The sequence below is a fragment of the Panthera leo genome, chromosome A1, assembly GCF_018350215.1.
Source record: "Panthera leo isolate Ple1 chromosome A1, P.leo_Ple1_pat1.1, whole genome shotgun sequence".
In the NCBI taxonomy this organism is placed as follows: Eukaryota; Metazoa; Chordata; class Mammalia; order Carnivora; family Felidae; genus Panthera; species Panthera leo.
The window spans coordinates 135,799,517-135,817,056 of NC_056679.1; the positions used below are offsets into that span (position 1 = coordinate 135,799,517).

Here is a 17,540-nt window from a genome sequence, read left to right on the forward strand (position 1 = left end):
GTGCCATTTAGCGTGAAGCCCGATGTGGGGCTTGAACCCACAAAATGTGAGATTGTGACCTGAGCTGAAACCTAGAGTTAGACACTTAACTGAGCCACCCACGCACCCAATTATGCACTTTAAAATGACAAATTTGGGGCCACCTGGGTGGCTCAGTCAGTTAAGCGTCCATCCCTTGATTTCGGCTCAGGTCATGATCTCATTGGCATGAGATCGAGCCCCACCCCATGTTGGGCTCTGCACTGGGTGTAGATCCTGCTTGAAATTCTTTCTCTCCCTCTCTGCCCCTCCCCTGTGCTCTCTTATTTTTTTTTTGTTTTAAAGGTTTATTTATTTCTTTAGGGGGGCAGGGGCAGAGAGAGGGAGACACAGAATCCAAAGCAGGCTCTAGGCTCTGAGCTGTGAGCACAGAACCCAATGCGGGACTTGAACTCACAAACCGCGAGACCATGACCTGAGCCAAAGTCGGACACTTAACCGACTGAGCCACCCAGGGCCCCCACGCTCTCTCTCTTAATAAATAAACAAACAAGTAAATAAATAAAAATTTTAAAAAACACATAAAGTAAAATTTTATCTTAATTTGAAAGAATAGGGAGGTCTGTATGTTATGAGATGATATACTCTCCAAAATATATTAAATGAAAATAAGGATACAGAAGAGTGTATATAATATGCTACCACATGCTTAAAGCAACTAAAGTACACAAACATACATACTTTGCAGGCATAAAATCTCTCCAAAGAGACTTAGGAAACCAGAAACATTACTTCTTAAAGGGAGGGGACCTGGGGTGGCTGAAGAATAAGGGGTGGCCTGGAAGGGAAACCTACCTTTCCAGTATACCCTTTTGTACCTTCCAGTTTTTGTAGAGTATAAGTATTACCATTTCTTTGTGTGTGTGTGTGTGTGTTTGAGATGGGGGGAGGGGTGAGCGGGGGAGAGGGGCAGAGAGAGAGAGAGAGAGAGAGAATCTTCAGCAGACTGCACACTCAGCATGGAGCCCTACACGGGGCTCAATCCCATGACCCTGTGATCATGACCTGAGCTGAAATCAAGAGTCAGAAGCTCAACTGACTGAGCCGCCCAGGAGCCCCTGTGTGTTTGTTTTTTAAGCAAAGAAATAAAAATGAAAAACTCTGATGTTTTATCTTCAGTCTTAACTTTTACTTTAAGGGATCACTTTTACTTTATTCTGCAATGAACTTAAAAGATAGCCACCCATGTGGTCAGATTTATTTATTCTTTAGCTGTTGAAGCATTTAAAATGAACAGTTTTTACTATCAATCCTTAATGATATTATATATACTATACTTGAGACTTTTGCTTTCTCATGGAGAAAGAAAGCCCACACATAAACCTTTAGGCCATCCATCTACTAGTCTTGCAGCTCAATTTTAATAAAAAAGCTTTACCGACAATTGGACAATTTATTCAATATGGCAGAGATATAACAAGAGTGGTTGTAAAGTGGCTAGTAGTCTTGTAAATCAGGAGCTATGATCCTTAATCCACTGCTCAATCCACTTCAATATCTGATTGATATTATCCTCTAGATCTTCTGGTTTATTGCTGGGCAGCTGATGTACTATTTCTTCCTTGTAGGATGCTAATGCTTCTTCATAAAGAACTTGAAAAATTTCACACTGAATATTATCTTTTAGCTTCTTCTCATTATAACCCCTGGAAGGCAATGAGAAGATAAAAAAACAGCAAACTGAATGGCATTAACTGGAGTTTTAGGAACACAAGAGAAACCGGACACTTTTAAATACATGAAATATCATGCAAAAATACTCCTTGTAGTCTATTTATTTAAATAAAATAGACTGGCACCTGTAAATATGAAACTTTTTTTTAGTTATTAATTTTTTTGATGTTTATTTATTTTTGAGCGAGAGACAGAGAGTGAGCAGGGGAGGGGAAGAGAGAGAGGGAGACAAAGAATCCGAAGCAGACTCCAGGCTCTGAGCTGTCAGCAGAGAGCCTGACATGGGACTCAAACCCATGAACCATGAGATCATGACCTGAGCCAAAGTCGACTGAGCCACCCAGGTGCCCCAATATGAAACTTTTTTAAATATATAAGGTTTATTGAGAGACAGAGAGAGAGCATGAGCAGGGGAGGGGCAGAGAGAGAGGGAGAGAGAGAAAATCCTAAACAGGCTCTGCACTGTCAGCAAAGAGCCCAAATGCAGGGCTTGATCCCATGAACTGTAAGCTCATGACCTGAGCCCAAGTCCTATGCTTAGCCAACTGAGCCACCCAGGTGCCCTGAGAGGCTTTTTTGACAAGAAGTTAAAACTAATATCCAATGTTTAGGTTTGTCTTAATTTCAGCCCCCAAAATTTGTCATCCATTTCATTAGCAAACATATCTACCTACCTCAAGCCAGATATTGAGCTATGAGATAAATAAGAAGTGTAGAACTTTGGTCCTAGATTTCAAAAGAAATTAGAGGAATTAAGATATAGACAGATAAAACAACGAGGTAGTGTATAAAAATGAAATACTTATGGGGAGCCCCTGGCTGGCTCAGTGGGTGGAGCATGCAACTCCTGATCTTGGGGTTGTAAGTTCCAGCCCAGTGTTGGGTGTAGAGATTAGTTAAAAAATAAAATCTTAGGGGTGCGTGGGTGGCTCAGTCAGTTAAGTGTCTGACTCATCATTTCAGCTCAGATCATGGTCTCACGATTCATGAGATCGAGCCCCACGTTTGGCTGTGTGCCAACAGTGCAGAGCCTGCTTGGGATGCTCTGTCTCCCTTTCTTTCTGCCCTTTCCCAGCTCACACTTGCCCTCTCTCAAAATAAATAAACTTTACAAAAAATAAAAAAATAATATTTAAAAAAATTAAATACTTCTGATAGGAACACTATATACTAATTGGGTACTTGATCATACAGAGAGATGTATCTGTGCTTTACCAATTCCAAAGATGTAAAAAAAAATTAACTTACATCATCTTTAGGCAGATATGTAAATTAGCCAACTAATTAATTAGCTAATGAAAAAGATTTTTAAAAATTCATATTAGTTCAACCTTGTAACAATCAAGAGTAAATTGAATTACTTATGGGGTGCCTAGATGGCTCAGTCAGTTAAGCATCTGACTTCAGCTCGGGTCATGATCTCACGGTTCGTAGGTTTGAGCCCTGCATCTGGTCCTGTGCTGACAGCATGGAGCCTGAAGCCTGCTTCAAGTTTTGTGTCTCCCTCTGTCTCTGTCCCTCCCCCACTCACACTCTGTCTCTCTCAAAAATAAACATTTAAAAAAAAAGTAAATCGAACTACTTAAGGATGATTAACTGTATGAAAACATAACCAAAAGAATGAGAGAAAATTTTTGCAAATCATATATCTGATAAGGGATTTGCATCTAAAATACACAAAGAACTCTTACAACTTAATTAAGAAGGAAGCATAACCCAATAAAAAACTGGGCAAAGGGTCTGAAGAGCTATTTCTTCCAAGAAGACAGACAAATGAGCAATAAGTACATGAAAAGATGCTCAATATCATTAGTGATCAAGGAAATGCAAATCAAAACCACAATGAGATACTACTTCATACCCACTGGGATGGCTACAATGAAAAGACATAACAACTGTCCACGAGAATGTGGAAATACTAGAGCCTTCAAACACTGCTCTTAGGAAGGAAAATTGGTAGAGCCACTTTGGCTAACAGTCTAACAGTTCCTCAAAAGGTTGAACATGGAGTTTATTACCCAGCAATCCTATTCTTAAATTTCATATCCAAGATAATTGAACACATAATGTCCACATAAAATCACAGGCACGAATATTCACAGCAGTATTATTTACAATAGCCAAAAAATGGAAAAGACCCAAATGTCTATATTCTGGTAAGTGGATAAAAACGAAGTATTGATACATGCTGCAACATAGATGAACTCTGAAAACATTAGGTTAAATAAAAGAAACCAGACACAGAATATCATGTACTGTAAGATTTCTTTTACATAAAATGTCCAGAATAGGCAAATCCAAAAGAGACAGAAGGTCAATTACTGGTTGCCTAGGGCCAGGGGACTGAGAGGAAATATGGGGAGTGACTGCTAATGGGCACAGGTTTTGGGGGAGGAGGGAGACAATGAACATTTTCTAAAATTGGCTGTAGTAACAGATGCATAATTCTGTGAATATACTAAAAACAAATGTGTATACTTCTAATGGGTGAATTGTATGTATGTGAATTTAGCTCAGTAAAGCTGTTATTTTTTTTTAAGGTGATTGATTACTTTGTAACTTTTTCAATGGCTAAAAACAAGACAAGCTCTCTCAAATTTTTTCATATCTTAGTCTTTGGCTCTTTATATAAAACAGAAATCTTTTTTTTAAGATTTTATTTTTAAGTAATCTCTATACCAAAGGTGGGGCTTGAACTTACAACCCCAAGATCGAGCACAGCATGCTCCACTGACTGAGCCGGCCAGGTGCTCCAAAACAGTAAATTTCTTCTTTTACAGATTTTAAGTAATCTCAACACCCAATATGGGGCTTGAACTTAAAACCCTGAAATCAAGAGTTGCATGGTCTACCAACTGAGCCAGCCAGGTGCCCCAAAACAATAATTTTTAATAAAAAATTTAAATTGTTTGGTTTGCAGAAAGGAATGTGTACCAATTGGTCTCCATTACTTCTCTGTTAAAACACTGTTAATGTCTTTTCTCTGCCTAAAAAAGACGATTACGGTTTTAGGTCTAGCTGCAACTTTCCCCATATATTTGCTACTATACTCCTTGGTGTAAGGATTTTACAAGTATCCTATCCAGTGATGGTTAGTCAGAGCTGACTACTGTCATTGAGAACTACGAATTCTAAACCTGAACTTAGGGAAACTTTTGAAGCGTTCCTTCTGAGATTGCCCCATAAATCCTCTAGAACCTCCATCTTCCTACAGCTTGACTCAAAAGACAATGGAAAAATGTTTCCCATAAAAATTCCTCTTTTTTGTTTATTCTGGATTAAGTCTGATGCTCTCTTGGAGGGACCAACTCAAAATATATTTTAAAGGTTGGAAATGTTGATTTATCTTGTCAGTTTTTTATAAACTTTCCCATTCATGTTGTGCGGATATTTTGAGCTGGTAATGTACATTCAGCAGTTAGAGTATGTTATTGGCTTGGTTGTTTTCCCAGGAAGGTTTTACATTAAGGAAACATCATGACTAAATAGAGTTGCTGTTACGGTATATTTTATTTAAACTGTCAGTTGCAGTATTCATTTACTCAGTTATAAACTATTACCTGTGTTTTACAAATGTATCTTTTTCTCTTAGATTCAGAGCGCTGGTACCATACAGACTTGGTTTATAATGAGACCAATAGTCACATATTCGAAAGGAATCCTTTATCATGGTTGTACTGGCTAATTTCAGGAATCTGAATAAAGGGTTATATCATACTTTAAGAATTCAGTGTTTTTCCTTTCTTACCTTGTTTCAAGTCTTTTGTACAATACACTGTTATCTGCTCGCAGCACAAAAACTATATGAAACCAGCGTTCAGGGAAGAAATCACAACCATGGTAATCAACAATAACTCCACCTTCACTCATTTGGTTTTCTAATTCATCAACTACCTGTAAGAAAGGGACAGAAAGAATGCTCCTTTTAAAAAAAATGAGGTCAACTTTCCTATTAAATTTTAAAAAGTATACTTTATAAAAAACTTGTACTTACTCTATCTTCATCTAAAATGGGGCAATCATACTCTTCATCATAGCCATCATATAACTGCCCTAAAAGAGATTTACACTGGCTTATTAAACTAGTATTTTATAAGTCACTGTCAGTAATTTTCAATTAATTTTAGACTTTAGGAAAGGAAATATACCATCAATTACTCTTTGAGAGACTAGAGAGGGCACTAACAGACAGCAGATGTCACACGGACACCAAATGTAAAGAGCAATGCTGATTAAATCAGAATTTTACCTAGAGGGAAACTTGGATAGCAATATATCTGATACAATTTTAGCTATCAAAATTGAAACCAACTAAAAAAAATGAATGATTTCAGAATTTGTGGGACTAATAGAAGAGGACTGCATTATTTTTGTTGAGCTATTTGGTGGGAAGAGGGGACACAGGGATACAGACACTCGCACACATTAACAATAGATTATCAAATATTTTAGGCTAAGGAGATGGAACTTAGTAGAAGCAACAGCAGTTTCTCAATTCTAAAAATGAGCCCTCAGTCACACAGGTCCCATCTTCGTGGGGTCTGGGAAAGGAGAGTCAGTTTGACCCAAGTGCTCCTGAACAGTATTTTTACTTCTAGATTTCCAGGATCCTCAAAACCCATGGGTCGAATAAACATTTCAGGAGGCAAAACAAGAATGATGGGCAGTTATAAAGAAGGCAGATTTAAATCTCATGTAAGAATTTTCCAACAAATCAAAGCTGGCTTTCAAAGGAAGTCTTGCTTTAGAAGGTGAGACATAATCCTATGCTCACCTAAATCTCTAAGAAATATGTAATAAGGCTTAGACCATCCTTTGAGCCATCTCTAAGAGCATGCTATAGTCCTCCCACATCTTTCCCTTCAATATTTTGGCACAGGTTGAAATTAGGTTAAAATGAGCATGAGTTCTGAAGTAATAAAAGGGTAGTTCTGAGGGTCAATGGGAGGCACAGAGACAGTTGCAACTTTTTGTCCTGCCAGGACAGTGTATGGACTCATTCTGGCCACGTGAGCACCTCTCAAGCACCTCCCTGTGCCATCTGCTTCCCTGGATTACTGCGCAATTACCAGATACTCTAGCTAAAAAAATTAAACTGCCTTGGTATTGGGAAAACTGGATAATGATTTACAAATAATCTAAATCCTGTATACTATAAACTGGATTAAAGAGCCAATTGTTTAATTCAAAGACAATTAGCGGAAAATTTAATCTGTAAAGGAATGATTCATTTGAGTTTGTTCATTTTAAAACACATAAAATGCTAAATCTCTGTTCAGTGAAAAATAATGTAGCAATAAAAACAAATACTGGGAGAAATTTTTATAGTAGGACAAAGGCCTGAAATGTAGATTACATAATGACCTTCAAAATCAAGATTAAAAATACGTACCTTAACAAAAAGGAATTCACACACAATGAAAATAATTAATAAACATACGATGAAAATATGTTGGACTTTACCGGCTATTAAAGAAATATAAAATTACCCTTTTTATGCCTGTTGCATTAATCATATATGTATATAATAAATTGGAAATGTATTTCAAAAATAATTTTAGGGGTGTCTGGGTTGAGTGTCCAACTTCAGCTCAGGTCATGATCTGATCAGTTCATGGGTTTGAGCAGTGCGTCCGGCTCTATGCTGTCATCATGGAGCCGGCTTCAGATCCTCTGTCTCCCCCTCCCTCTGTACCTCCCCACTCACACTCTCTTAAAAATAAATAAGACATTTAAAAAATAATTTTAAAAATAAAAATGTCATATCCATTCATAGATTTCCTCTACCATTTAATTTCTAGCCAGAAAAAATTTTAAGTGATAAACATTCAACAATAGGAAAAACTTATATCTCGGTTTACTAGTTTGATGAAATATTATGTAATTAAAGTTAAGAAAATAAATATTAGGTAGTATTATGTACTATGGACTAGGTCACACATGATAAATGCTTATGACACAAAGGGTAAAACATAAAAAGCAGAATTCAAAGTTGTAATAGGGCCAAAGATCAGAAATACAAAAATGGAAATAAATTAGGATTTGGAGTACTTTTTTGGTGTATTATTTTCACAATGCCACAAAATCTAATACCTACTGTTGATTCCATACTATGTAGGAATCTGCAGTAGATAAATACTGAGGTTCCTTCATATTTTAAATCCTTAACTCTCAAGACTAGTGAAATCGTTAAAAAATATGCTATCTAAAATAGAGACAACCACTGCAATATTGAGTTAGAATTAAAGTCTTTATACCACAATGCTGAAATGCAGGATTTCTTAAATCATGTTAATGTAGTTGAATAGTGTAATCCAACCTTTAAAACATTCATTTCAAAAAACACCTATCAAATACCTACCATGTACAAGTGCCTGTAGGGATAATAAGGATTTAATAATGAGCAAAATGACCAAGAAGGCAAACGTAGTCTTTCCCTTAAAGAGTTTACAATAAAATTAGAGAGGACAAAGTAACCTGGAAATTATAATAGGATAATACTTTAAACGTGGAACATTAGGGAAGGCTTCCTGGAGGAAGTGACTTTTAAGTGGAGACTTGAAGCAGGTACCTAGGGAAAAAAGGTAGGGATGACTATTTTCAACAGAGAAAAACGATATTCAAAGGCAGAATTAAGAGGGCAAGACTTAAGGGAGGGAAAGTTTCTTAGACTATGTATAAAATAGGTGATAAAGGGTCAGGTAAATTGAGGCCAGATCAAAAAGGGTTGCAGAGTTAGACTTAATCTAAGGCAAAGTAAAATCATTAAAACATTTTAAGCCTGAAATGACAGGATCAATTACAAATTTTTAAAAATTATTTTGGTTTCTCCATAGAGAATAAGTTAGAAGGAAGCAAATCCAGAAACAGGGATACCAGATCAAGGCTACTGCAGAATTTTAGGTGAGTGATAATTATAACCTGTACCATAGGGAATGGAGAAATGGATTCTAAAGTTCATTTTAGGGGCGCCTGGGTGGCTCAGTCAGGTAAGCGTACAGCTCTTGATTTCGGCTCAGGTCATGATCTCATGGTTTGTGAGATCAAGTCCTGCATTGGACTCTGCACGGGCAGAGCAAAGCCTATTTGGGATTCTCTCTCTCTCCCTCTCTCTCTCTGCCCCTCCCCGGCTTGTGCTTGCTCTCAAAAAAAAAAAAAAAAAAGAAAATCCTTTAAAGTTCATTTCAAATTTCATGGGGCCCCTGGTGACTCAGTCGGTTGAGCATCCAACTTTGGATCAGGTCATGGTCTCTGAGTTCGGGAGTTCGAGTACCGCATCAGGCTCTCTGCTGTCGGTGCAGAGCCCCCTTGGCACCCTCTGTCCCCCTCTCTCTGCTTCTCCCCCACTTGTGCCCTCTAGCTCTTAAAAATAAACATTAAAGGATGCCTGGGTGGCTCAGTTAGTTGAGTATCCGACTTCGGCTCCAGTTATGATCTCACGATTCGTGGGTTCGGGCCCCGTGTCATGCTCTGTGCTGACAGCTCAGAGTCTGGAGCCTGCTTCGGATTCTTTGTCTCTCTCTCTCTCTCTAGCCCCTCCCCTGCTCATGCTCTGTCTGTCTTTGTCTCTCAACAATAAATAAATGTTAAAAAAAAAAAAAAGTTTAAAAAAAACATTTTAAAAAAGTTCATTTCAAATTTCTGAAAAAAACGGAAAAACGTATGCTACTTTATTATTTTTTTATGTATGCCCTTTACAAAGTTTCAGTTGGAAGTCAAATTTAGAGCTAAGTACAGGATCCTAATCTAGAAACGATAAAAAGGCTTGAATTGATTAACCTACCAAAAGCTTAGAAAATTCAATTTTCTCAACAAAGTTTTATGATTTAAAGTTAGTTGCCAAAGTTAAACGGCTTAAGTTCTTACCTCAAAAGATCTTCCTACCTGTTGTTAGTCAAGCAATAAAATCATTACATTTTAACTGCCCTCCTAGAGTTTATACTCACATGAAAGCTGTTCTTTAATGATGTTGGATGCTATTTCATTGCTATTGCCAATATTTAAAACATTTTCAGATTTCTTACTTTGTATTTTTTTTTTTTAAGTAAGCTCCATGCCCAATGTCGGGCTTGAACTCACAACCCTGTGATCTTGAGTCCCATGCTCTACAGACTCGGCCGGCCAGGCACCCCCTCCCCAACCCCCTGATTTCTTACTTTGAAAAGTTTACCACATTTACCTCAATCCAACGAGAAGCTTATAACTGTAATGCAATTAGTACAAGAAGCTAATTGGTTTAGAAAGATATAGTGCTTTGATACCTGACCTTTTATGTAGAGAAAAGCACAATAAATCCTTAGAGGTTAGTGAGCACCAAAGATGTGACATTTGAGTTGGGTCTTTCTCTCTTTTTAAGAATCTCAAGCACGATCCATGCTTAGTGCAGAGCCTGGCGCAGGACTCCATCCCACGACCCTGGGATCATGACCTGAGCGGAAATCAAGAGTCAGCCACTCAACTGACTGAGTCACCCAGGCGCCCCCCTTGAGTTGGGTCTTTTAAAGAGTTGTTTAAAAGGCAGATAAAAAAAAAAAAAAGGCAGATAAGGGCATCTCCAGGTAAAGGGAACAGCACTTGTAAAGACCTGGAGGTCAATTCCCAGTGAGGAACAAGTGCACTGTGCGCAGAATGAAGGGAACCTAGGGGAGTGGCTGCAGGTAAGGCTAAAGGTAAACTCAAACCAGTTCATAATCCATACATTACAGATGATGGACTTTATCAGAAAAAGTTCAAGTCTTGTTTATTCCCTCTCCCTCTTCTTTATAAAGGACGTAATAATGGCATAGAAGAGGAAAAGATACTAAAGAGTAGGAGATTCAGGAGAAATGGGCTTGAAAATAGGATAGGGATACCATAGGGATTTTTCAGGCAAACCATTAAGATTTACGGGGCAAGTGGATCTGTGTTAGCATGTTTGTGTTTCTATGTGAGGGGAACAAGAATCAAGCATGAGCAAGTAGTCAGGATTTCAGAGCATGTGCTTCTTAAATGTTTTAGTTTGTGAAAAGGTCTGGCAACTGTCAAGAAGGTGATTACCTTTAGTAGGTGTCTAGAAACTGGGATCTTGAAAAAAAATTTTTTTTTAACGTTTATTATTGAGAGACAGAGCATGAGCATGGGAGGGGCAGAGAGAGAAGAGGAGACACAGAATCCGAAGCAGGCTCCAGGCTCTGAGCTGTCAGCAGAGCCCGACACGGGGCTCAAACTCATGGACTGTGAGATCGTGACCGGAGTCGAAGTTGGACACTTAACCGACTGAGCCACCCAGGTGCCCTGAAACTGGGCTCTTTTAAAAGGGAGTAACTAGTCCAGAGTGAATGAGATTACTAAAGGGAGGGGCAAAACTACAATACAGTTGCAGTGAAATTATGGGGGAAGACGTGTATGTAGGAGGATCACATGCAGACTGGGAGACAGCAGTGCTGGAGGGGCCACCAGGGAGGTTAGCTTCAGAGCCTTCCAGGGGTAGCTTCCAGTGGAGGGAAAAAAATGGGATAAAGAGGTTAGAGTGGGGATACCAAGCGTTTTCTGTAAAAGGCCAGACAGCAAACACTTCATGCTTCGTGCGCTAGTCTTCAGCTAATGTGGTTTCTATAAAAAACAGCAGTTTGTCAACTCCTGGATTAGAAAGAGATCAAGATTTTAAGTGCTGAGGGCTCAGCTATGCATAACAATGTTCCAAATGGACCCAACGTTAATAGAATTATATCACTTTGTCTAGACATATGGGGATCCTGGGGTTTATGAGCAGAGGCTGAAGACTGATAAACTTGTGGCAGGAAAATTAAGGATGCTGTTAAGTAATTAAGTGATTGCATAAGGGAAAGGAAGAATCTGAGACTGGAGTAACAGGGTAAAAAAGCATTCTTAGCCATACCATATTTAGGACTCCCCATTTTATTAAGCTTAATTCCTTACCTAATTTTTCCTACCTTGGTTCCACATGGCATAAGTCTCTTACAAATGATATAGCAACTCAACAGGGTTACTAGAATGGCAATAAATTCTATTTAGACAGATTTATTTAAAACAAGTGGGTTGTTTTGGTCTTATTGCTTTATAGCAGGGTTCTCAATCTCAAATACTGACGTTTTGAGCTTGATAATTCCTTTATGGGAATGGAGGGTTATTCTGTGAATTGTGGGATGTTCAACAGAATCCCTGGCTTCCACTCCAGTCATGACTACTCAAAGTATTCAGAAATTGCCAAAAGTCCCCTGAAAGGCAAAAATCACACCTAGTTGGGAACCTTTCCTTTACAGATGATTACATGGTTTCTCTTAAAATACATCACTATTTGAGAAAAATGAACAGGTAGGGGTCTCAGTGTATTTTCTAGTTAAGATTTTCAGATATATTCAAATAGCATCTGGAGAAAAGAACAATCTGGTACATTATGAAAAACCTCATAGAGTACTTTATCTAACACCATGTTAAGAGAGACCAGAAATCCTTTATCCGGCGTTATGGGAGAAGTGGGGGAACCCAAGGCTTAGATTCTATCTTATGAAACAATCTCATCAATAAAATTCAGAGGACATTTGGGACTAAATACTCCATTAGGTGTACATACACTGGCTAAAAGTGTTGAGTACAAGTACACCAGGAACCAATCGTCTAGTGTTATTATTCCTCTCATACTATTCGTGATAAATTATATAGCAACTTCATTACATTTAGAAATGTTAAAGTCAGTGGGTAAGATAAACTGGAAGACAAGACTGAAACTGACAACTGTATGGGACTGTGAAATCACTTGTCAAATTCAACAGGCAAAGGAAGAAAACCAGATTTTATATAGGTATAAAATGGGGAGACTGACTAGCCTTGTACAACAGCAAATAAATACCTAAATTTTATGAACTATAAATACCAGACCTGGATTAAAATATCACCATGAGTGAAATCTGGATGGCTCAGCAGTTAAGCATCTGATTCTTGGTTTAAGCTCAGGTCATGATCTCATGGTCATGGGATGGAGCCCCACATCAGGCTCCAGGTTGAGTGTGGAGCCTCTTTGGGATTCTCTCTCTCCCTCTCTCTCTGCCTCTCCCTTAGTTGAGTGTGTACGCATGCACTCTCTCAAAACACTGGAAAAAAATATGAGCATGATACTTACAGCATCAAGAATATGACAAAGCTAAGATGTACAAAACTGACCTGCAAAAAAAGGATACTGGGGAAAAAAAAGATATTGGGGGGAGGCAAGTGAGCAAGGGGCAGAGAATCCCAGGAGCAGCAGGAGCTGGGGGGTGAGGGGGAGGGAGGAAGGGAGAGAGAGAACGAGAACATGGGGCTCACCTGAAGCAGGGCTCATGCGACGTGGGGCTCAAGCTCACCAACCATGAGATCATGAGCTGAGCCAAAGTCAGATGCTTAAGGACTGAGCCACTCAGGTGCCCTACTGGAAAAAATTTTTTTGCAATTTTAAAGTGGAACGATAATGGGAGACCCATCAAAGGTCCTTAAATACAACCAAAGCGATAAAAAAATAGGACCTAGGAAGAAGTTAATAATTGACAGATTATTCATCAAAACAGATGAAGTGGTCTCTCCAAAAGAGACACGGTTCTATGAGACTGACTTATACACTAGGGATCATACTGTGATCTAAACATCTGAACACACCAGAAGTAACACTCTAGTGGTAATGAATAGGCCACAACAACTTCAAGTTGTTGTTAGGGTTATTCCTGTTGGTGACACAAAGAAAACTGCTTCTAAAAACATAATTGCCAAAGTACCAACAAATTGATGAACAACTTTATTTTTTACACTTGAAGGCTGATGAAAAACCATTACTAATCCTATTAAAGAAAATCCAACAACTCAGAGAGGGTAACTATATTTACTCATTAAATACAATTTACATGTTCTACAACACAACATGAAAACACCCAGCATGCATGTTTAATCTCAGTACAATGGATTCAAGACCAAGTACACATGTTACAAGCATCAAAGCTAGATTACAAATTATCATAGTCATCATCATCGTCATCATCATCATCATCATCATCTTCTCGTTTTCTTTTCAATGCATTTGCTGATTCATTGGCAGTATTTTGTGATGACACCATGTTAGTGGTTATAAGAATGTTCTTGGACCCAATTAATGATGGGTTAATTAGAACATTCTGAACTGCAGATGTTGCAGGAATTGATGCTTTTACAGTTGGGGACTGTGAAGTGGGCATCTGTACTGTAAACCTTTGCCCTGTGAGGGACATTGGAGTCCCTACTTTAGTTGACACAGACATGGTTTGTGGGGTTGGCGTGCCAAGCGTGGGAGTACTTGGTCTGCTAGTAACTGAACCAACACTTAACCGCGGAACTGTTATTCTTCCCGCAGAAGTAGATGCCTTTTTTTGTAAAGACTTAAGTCTATAGTTTGGAGCAGTCAAGCAATATCTATCAGGTGGCAACCTGGGGCCTGAATATGGCTTGATTAAGGGCAAAGGAGTTTGATTTCTTTGCCTTGCAATATCTAATAAAAAATCTCTTGGGGGAGGAGAGGTAAAAGACTGATCAGCACGACACTGGATTGCCAATCGCACATCATCTGCATCAACAGTAGCTTTCTTAGCATGGCTTGAATAAATTTTTGCATCATCTAGAATTGTGGTCACATATCGGAAGGCAAACTCCAACATCTGATTTATAACTCTTGGCTCATATTCTGTAATCCCCATATCCTTCAGGATTTGTGCCATCATCTGTGCATCTTTCGGCATGCTCTTGGGAGAAGCCATCTTGCCAGAATCCATGATATCCGTTGATCAGACTTTAGATCATTTGAAAAAAATATGTACATTAGATCAAACCTGAAATAGTTACTTTAGTAGCAACTGTCAGGAACTTTCTAAATTTTAAATACTGTTAAAATTGTGAAAATATATTTAAAATTTTTAAATATTAAATCTTTTTAATTTTAATGAGGCACACTTAAAAGTCCCCTTTACTTAAGTTTATGGAGTTTCCACCCTATCCAAATCATTACAGGATATACAAAAATGAAGACACAAATAAGGGAGTGATAAAAGACTGGGGGAAACGGTAAAATAAATAAAAACATTTATCACTTCAGAATAATGTTCAGTTGTGTGCAGGCATGCAACTATCAAATGACTCTAAGAAAAAAAAGAACAGTCATGTCCTACTGACTGAGTTCAAAATAATGTGTCCTTCCAGTGAGAGCAATATACTATCTCCACAGATACGCTTAGTAGTACCCACACTTAGATGTGTTTGTCCATCTCAAAAACATTCTCCCCAAATCCCATCTCTTCATGGAAACATTCCCAATTATTACCACTCAAAAAAAAAACCCAAAACAAAACAAAAACAAAACGCAACAACAAAAAACTATTGGCCAAGAGGGCAGGGGAGGATGGGATGTAACAGCCAAAACAACCAGAACACAGTATTATACACTTATTTTCTCTTTCTATGGGTCCTCAACAGAGCATCAATTCCTTAAAAGCACTGTCTCTGCTTTTTGTACCTCTCACAAATATAGTACTAACTCCATTATCTACTCTCTTTAAAAAAACCAAAAAAACAAAAACTAGCACCAAAGTATCCCTTACCTTCTCGAGCTAAATCACCCACATTAATGTATTTCAGTCCTGATCTTGATGCAAGTTCTTTGCCTAGGGTGGTTTTTCCAACCCCTGGTGTACCTGTAAGACAAGCCACAGAAGAATACTGTTCATAAAATACTTATTAGACTTCAGCCACCTATCTACCCTTCATAAAGTGCTTAACAACTGAAATGAAAAATTTCCTAATTAGCAATCCTCCGTGAATTACTATACACTATGACCTAATCAAAGTTACTCAAAGCCTGCTGGATAGCATAATCTCGCCAAGTATATCTGATCTATCAGGAGTAAGGCTTGGGTGATTCTGATACCAATTCACAGACTGCCTGCCACCATAACAGATACTCCAATAATAACACTAGTGATCTCAAATTACCATCGTTTACTTGCTTTCATTTTTAAAAAATGAAGAAATTAATTCGTGGAAAAAATTTAACCAGTATGAGGGACAAATCTCATTTCCACTACTGGCTCCACTACCTCTTCCTTAGAGATAACCACTGAAAAGCAGTTTCTTTTATCTTTCTCAAGAAATCCTAATGCATAGGTGTTTGTGTATACACACGTGTATTTATATATATGGCAACCCATATATATACACATATGTGCATATGTATATATATATTACATATGTATTACACGCATTTTTATGTAATAAACACACCATACGTTCATTGCCTTTCAGATAAATAGCAGTACTAGGCATTGTTCTTCACTTTTCCTTTTTTTACATCTATTTTATTTCAAAATAATCAAATGTGTAATTTTCAGCTCAGAACAGGTTAGAGCCAGTGAAGTTATAAAACTTGGTCATTATAATAATTAAAGATAACAGAGACAAATCATGCCTCCATTTACAGGACAAGAACTTTTACAAGTCCACTGTAATACACCAAGTCTGAACCCTGGACTATCCTGTGTTTGTTTGTTTTTTCCTGGACTACTGTGTTTTCCCTAAAATGTTCACCTTTAGGTTTTTGACAGTGCGGCTGGATACTAAAATACCAGGACCCTGGCTGACCCCAACAGTTCAGAAGTTGTAGTATCTTCCCCTAAGGAATCATAATAGGTAAACAGATTACTATCTGCAGCTTTCAAAAACTGACAAAACGTGGGCGCTGTCAACAAGTTTATGTTTTGTTAAATAATAAACTTCTGCTTTGTTGCCAGGAAGAGCGTCTCAATTTTTGTGTTCCAACACCATCTACACCCATTTGACTTTTGCATGAATGCCCCATGATGCTATTAACTACAGTTTAATAAACATTTAAACAGCTAACAATAGTCTTTAAAATCATAATGCGAAAGTTCAGTAGGCCTCCCGCGTAACAAGCGCCCTGCATACGGGTACAAAGACCGAGAAGGGACGAAACTATCATCCCAGGAACTTTAGAGTGCATCTAAACAAGAGAAAGGATCAGGGATGCTCAGTAGGTGCCTTTTCTTTTTGAAAGGAAAAAAAAAACCAAACAGAAAAGAGCTTCTGACGCTAACTCAACGTACACAGCAAGTTAACCAAACTACGTCACAAATATCCGAACCCTTTTACCCAAAAGTGATTATCAGACACCAAGGAAAATGAAACATGGCCAAGAAAGGCCTAAGGACGAGGCATCCAGCATTAAATACAAAATGACTGCCTTACATTATCTCGCTTAAAACTCTAAACACAACCCTACCAAAGAAAAAAATCAACGGCCATTTTACAAACAAAAACCAGATTCCCAAAGATTCGGCAGAATCAGATTTCTTGCCAGAAAAGGGACCAGGACAGGTCTCTCTCTCTCTCTCTCCCTACCTCACCGAGTGACCTCAGGCCAAAAGAATAACGTTCCCCGCCCCCACCCCGCCTCCCGCAACGGTCGGAGGACCAGGTCTCGAGGCCGGGACCACAGCCACGCCGCGCGGCCCTCCACTAGCCTCGAAACACCGAACGGCACGGCACCCTTTCTGGCGCCCGACGCCCCACAGCACTCAGGTCCGTGGCCTGCCCGCAGCCCAGCGCCTCCCCGCCGCGCGCCTGACCCGTGAGCAGGATGTTCGGAAGCAACATGGTCCTCACCGCGCTGGCTCTGGGCGCCTTGGCTCACGCACTCTACGCACGACAGGGAGGAGCCGAAAGGGGCGAGCTGCGGCAAGCGCCAGCGGCCTCGGGGTTCTCGAGGCCCTGCGCGGCGCTCGCGGCCCATCTCTACCGCCTAGTCACTGAACATTGGTTACCTG

The 17,540-nt window shown here is 38.9% G+C and overlaps 3 protein-coding genes across 5 annotated transcripts in view; 1 reads left to right on the forward strand and 2 right to left on the reverse strand.

The window, feature by feature from the left end:
- Positions 1–1,378: 1,378 nt before the first annotated feature.
- Positions 1,379–17,528, reverse strand: AK6 (adenylate kinase 6). 3 transcript variants are annotated; one of them, XM_042940516.1, is made up of 5 exons: positions 17,380–17,528; positions 15,303–15,395; positions 5,708–5,766; positions 5,462–5,607; positions 1,379–1,685 (listed from the first exon to the last, which is right to left on the reverse strand). In XM_042940516.1, the coding sequence occupies exons 1-5, from the start codon at positions 17,504–17,506 to the stop codon at positions 1,493–1,495; spliced, it is 618 nt and encodes a 205-aa protein (XP_042796450.1). In that variant the 5' UTR covers positions 17,507–17,528; the 3' UTR covers positions 1,379–1,492. The 3 variants fall into 3 exon arrangements, with proteins under 3 accessions (XP_042796450.1, XP_042796457.1, XP_042796464.1); XM_042940523.1 differs by having other exon boundaries at positions 17,343–17,457; XM_042940530.1 differs by lacking the exon at positions 1,379–1,685 and adding an exon at positions 2,366–2,439.
- Positions 13,543–17,197, reverse strand: TAF9 (TATA-box binding protein associated factor 9). The gene is made up of 3 exons (XM_042940508.1): positions 17,116–17,197; positions 15,303–15,395; positions 13,543–14,497 (listed from the first exon to the last, which is right to left on the reverse strand). Exon 3 carries the CDS (start codon positions 14,478–14,480, stop codon positions 13,683–13,685), a length of 798 nt encoding a protein of 265 aa, XP_042796442.1. The 5' UTR covers positions 14,481–14,497; positions 15,303–15,395; positions 17,116–17,197; the 3' UTR covers positions 13,543–13,682.
- Positions 17,102–17,540, forward strand: part of RAD17 (RAD17 checkpoint clamp loader component) — a 38,492-nt gene continuing 38,053 nt past the window's right edge. The window contains exon 1 of the mRNA XM_042940495.1: positions 17,102–17,295. The gene's annotated coding sequence lies outside the window, so the exon portion shown is untranslated. The remainder of the gene's footprint in view (positions 17,296–17,540) is intronic.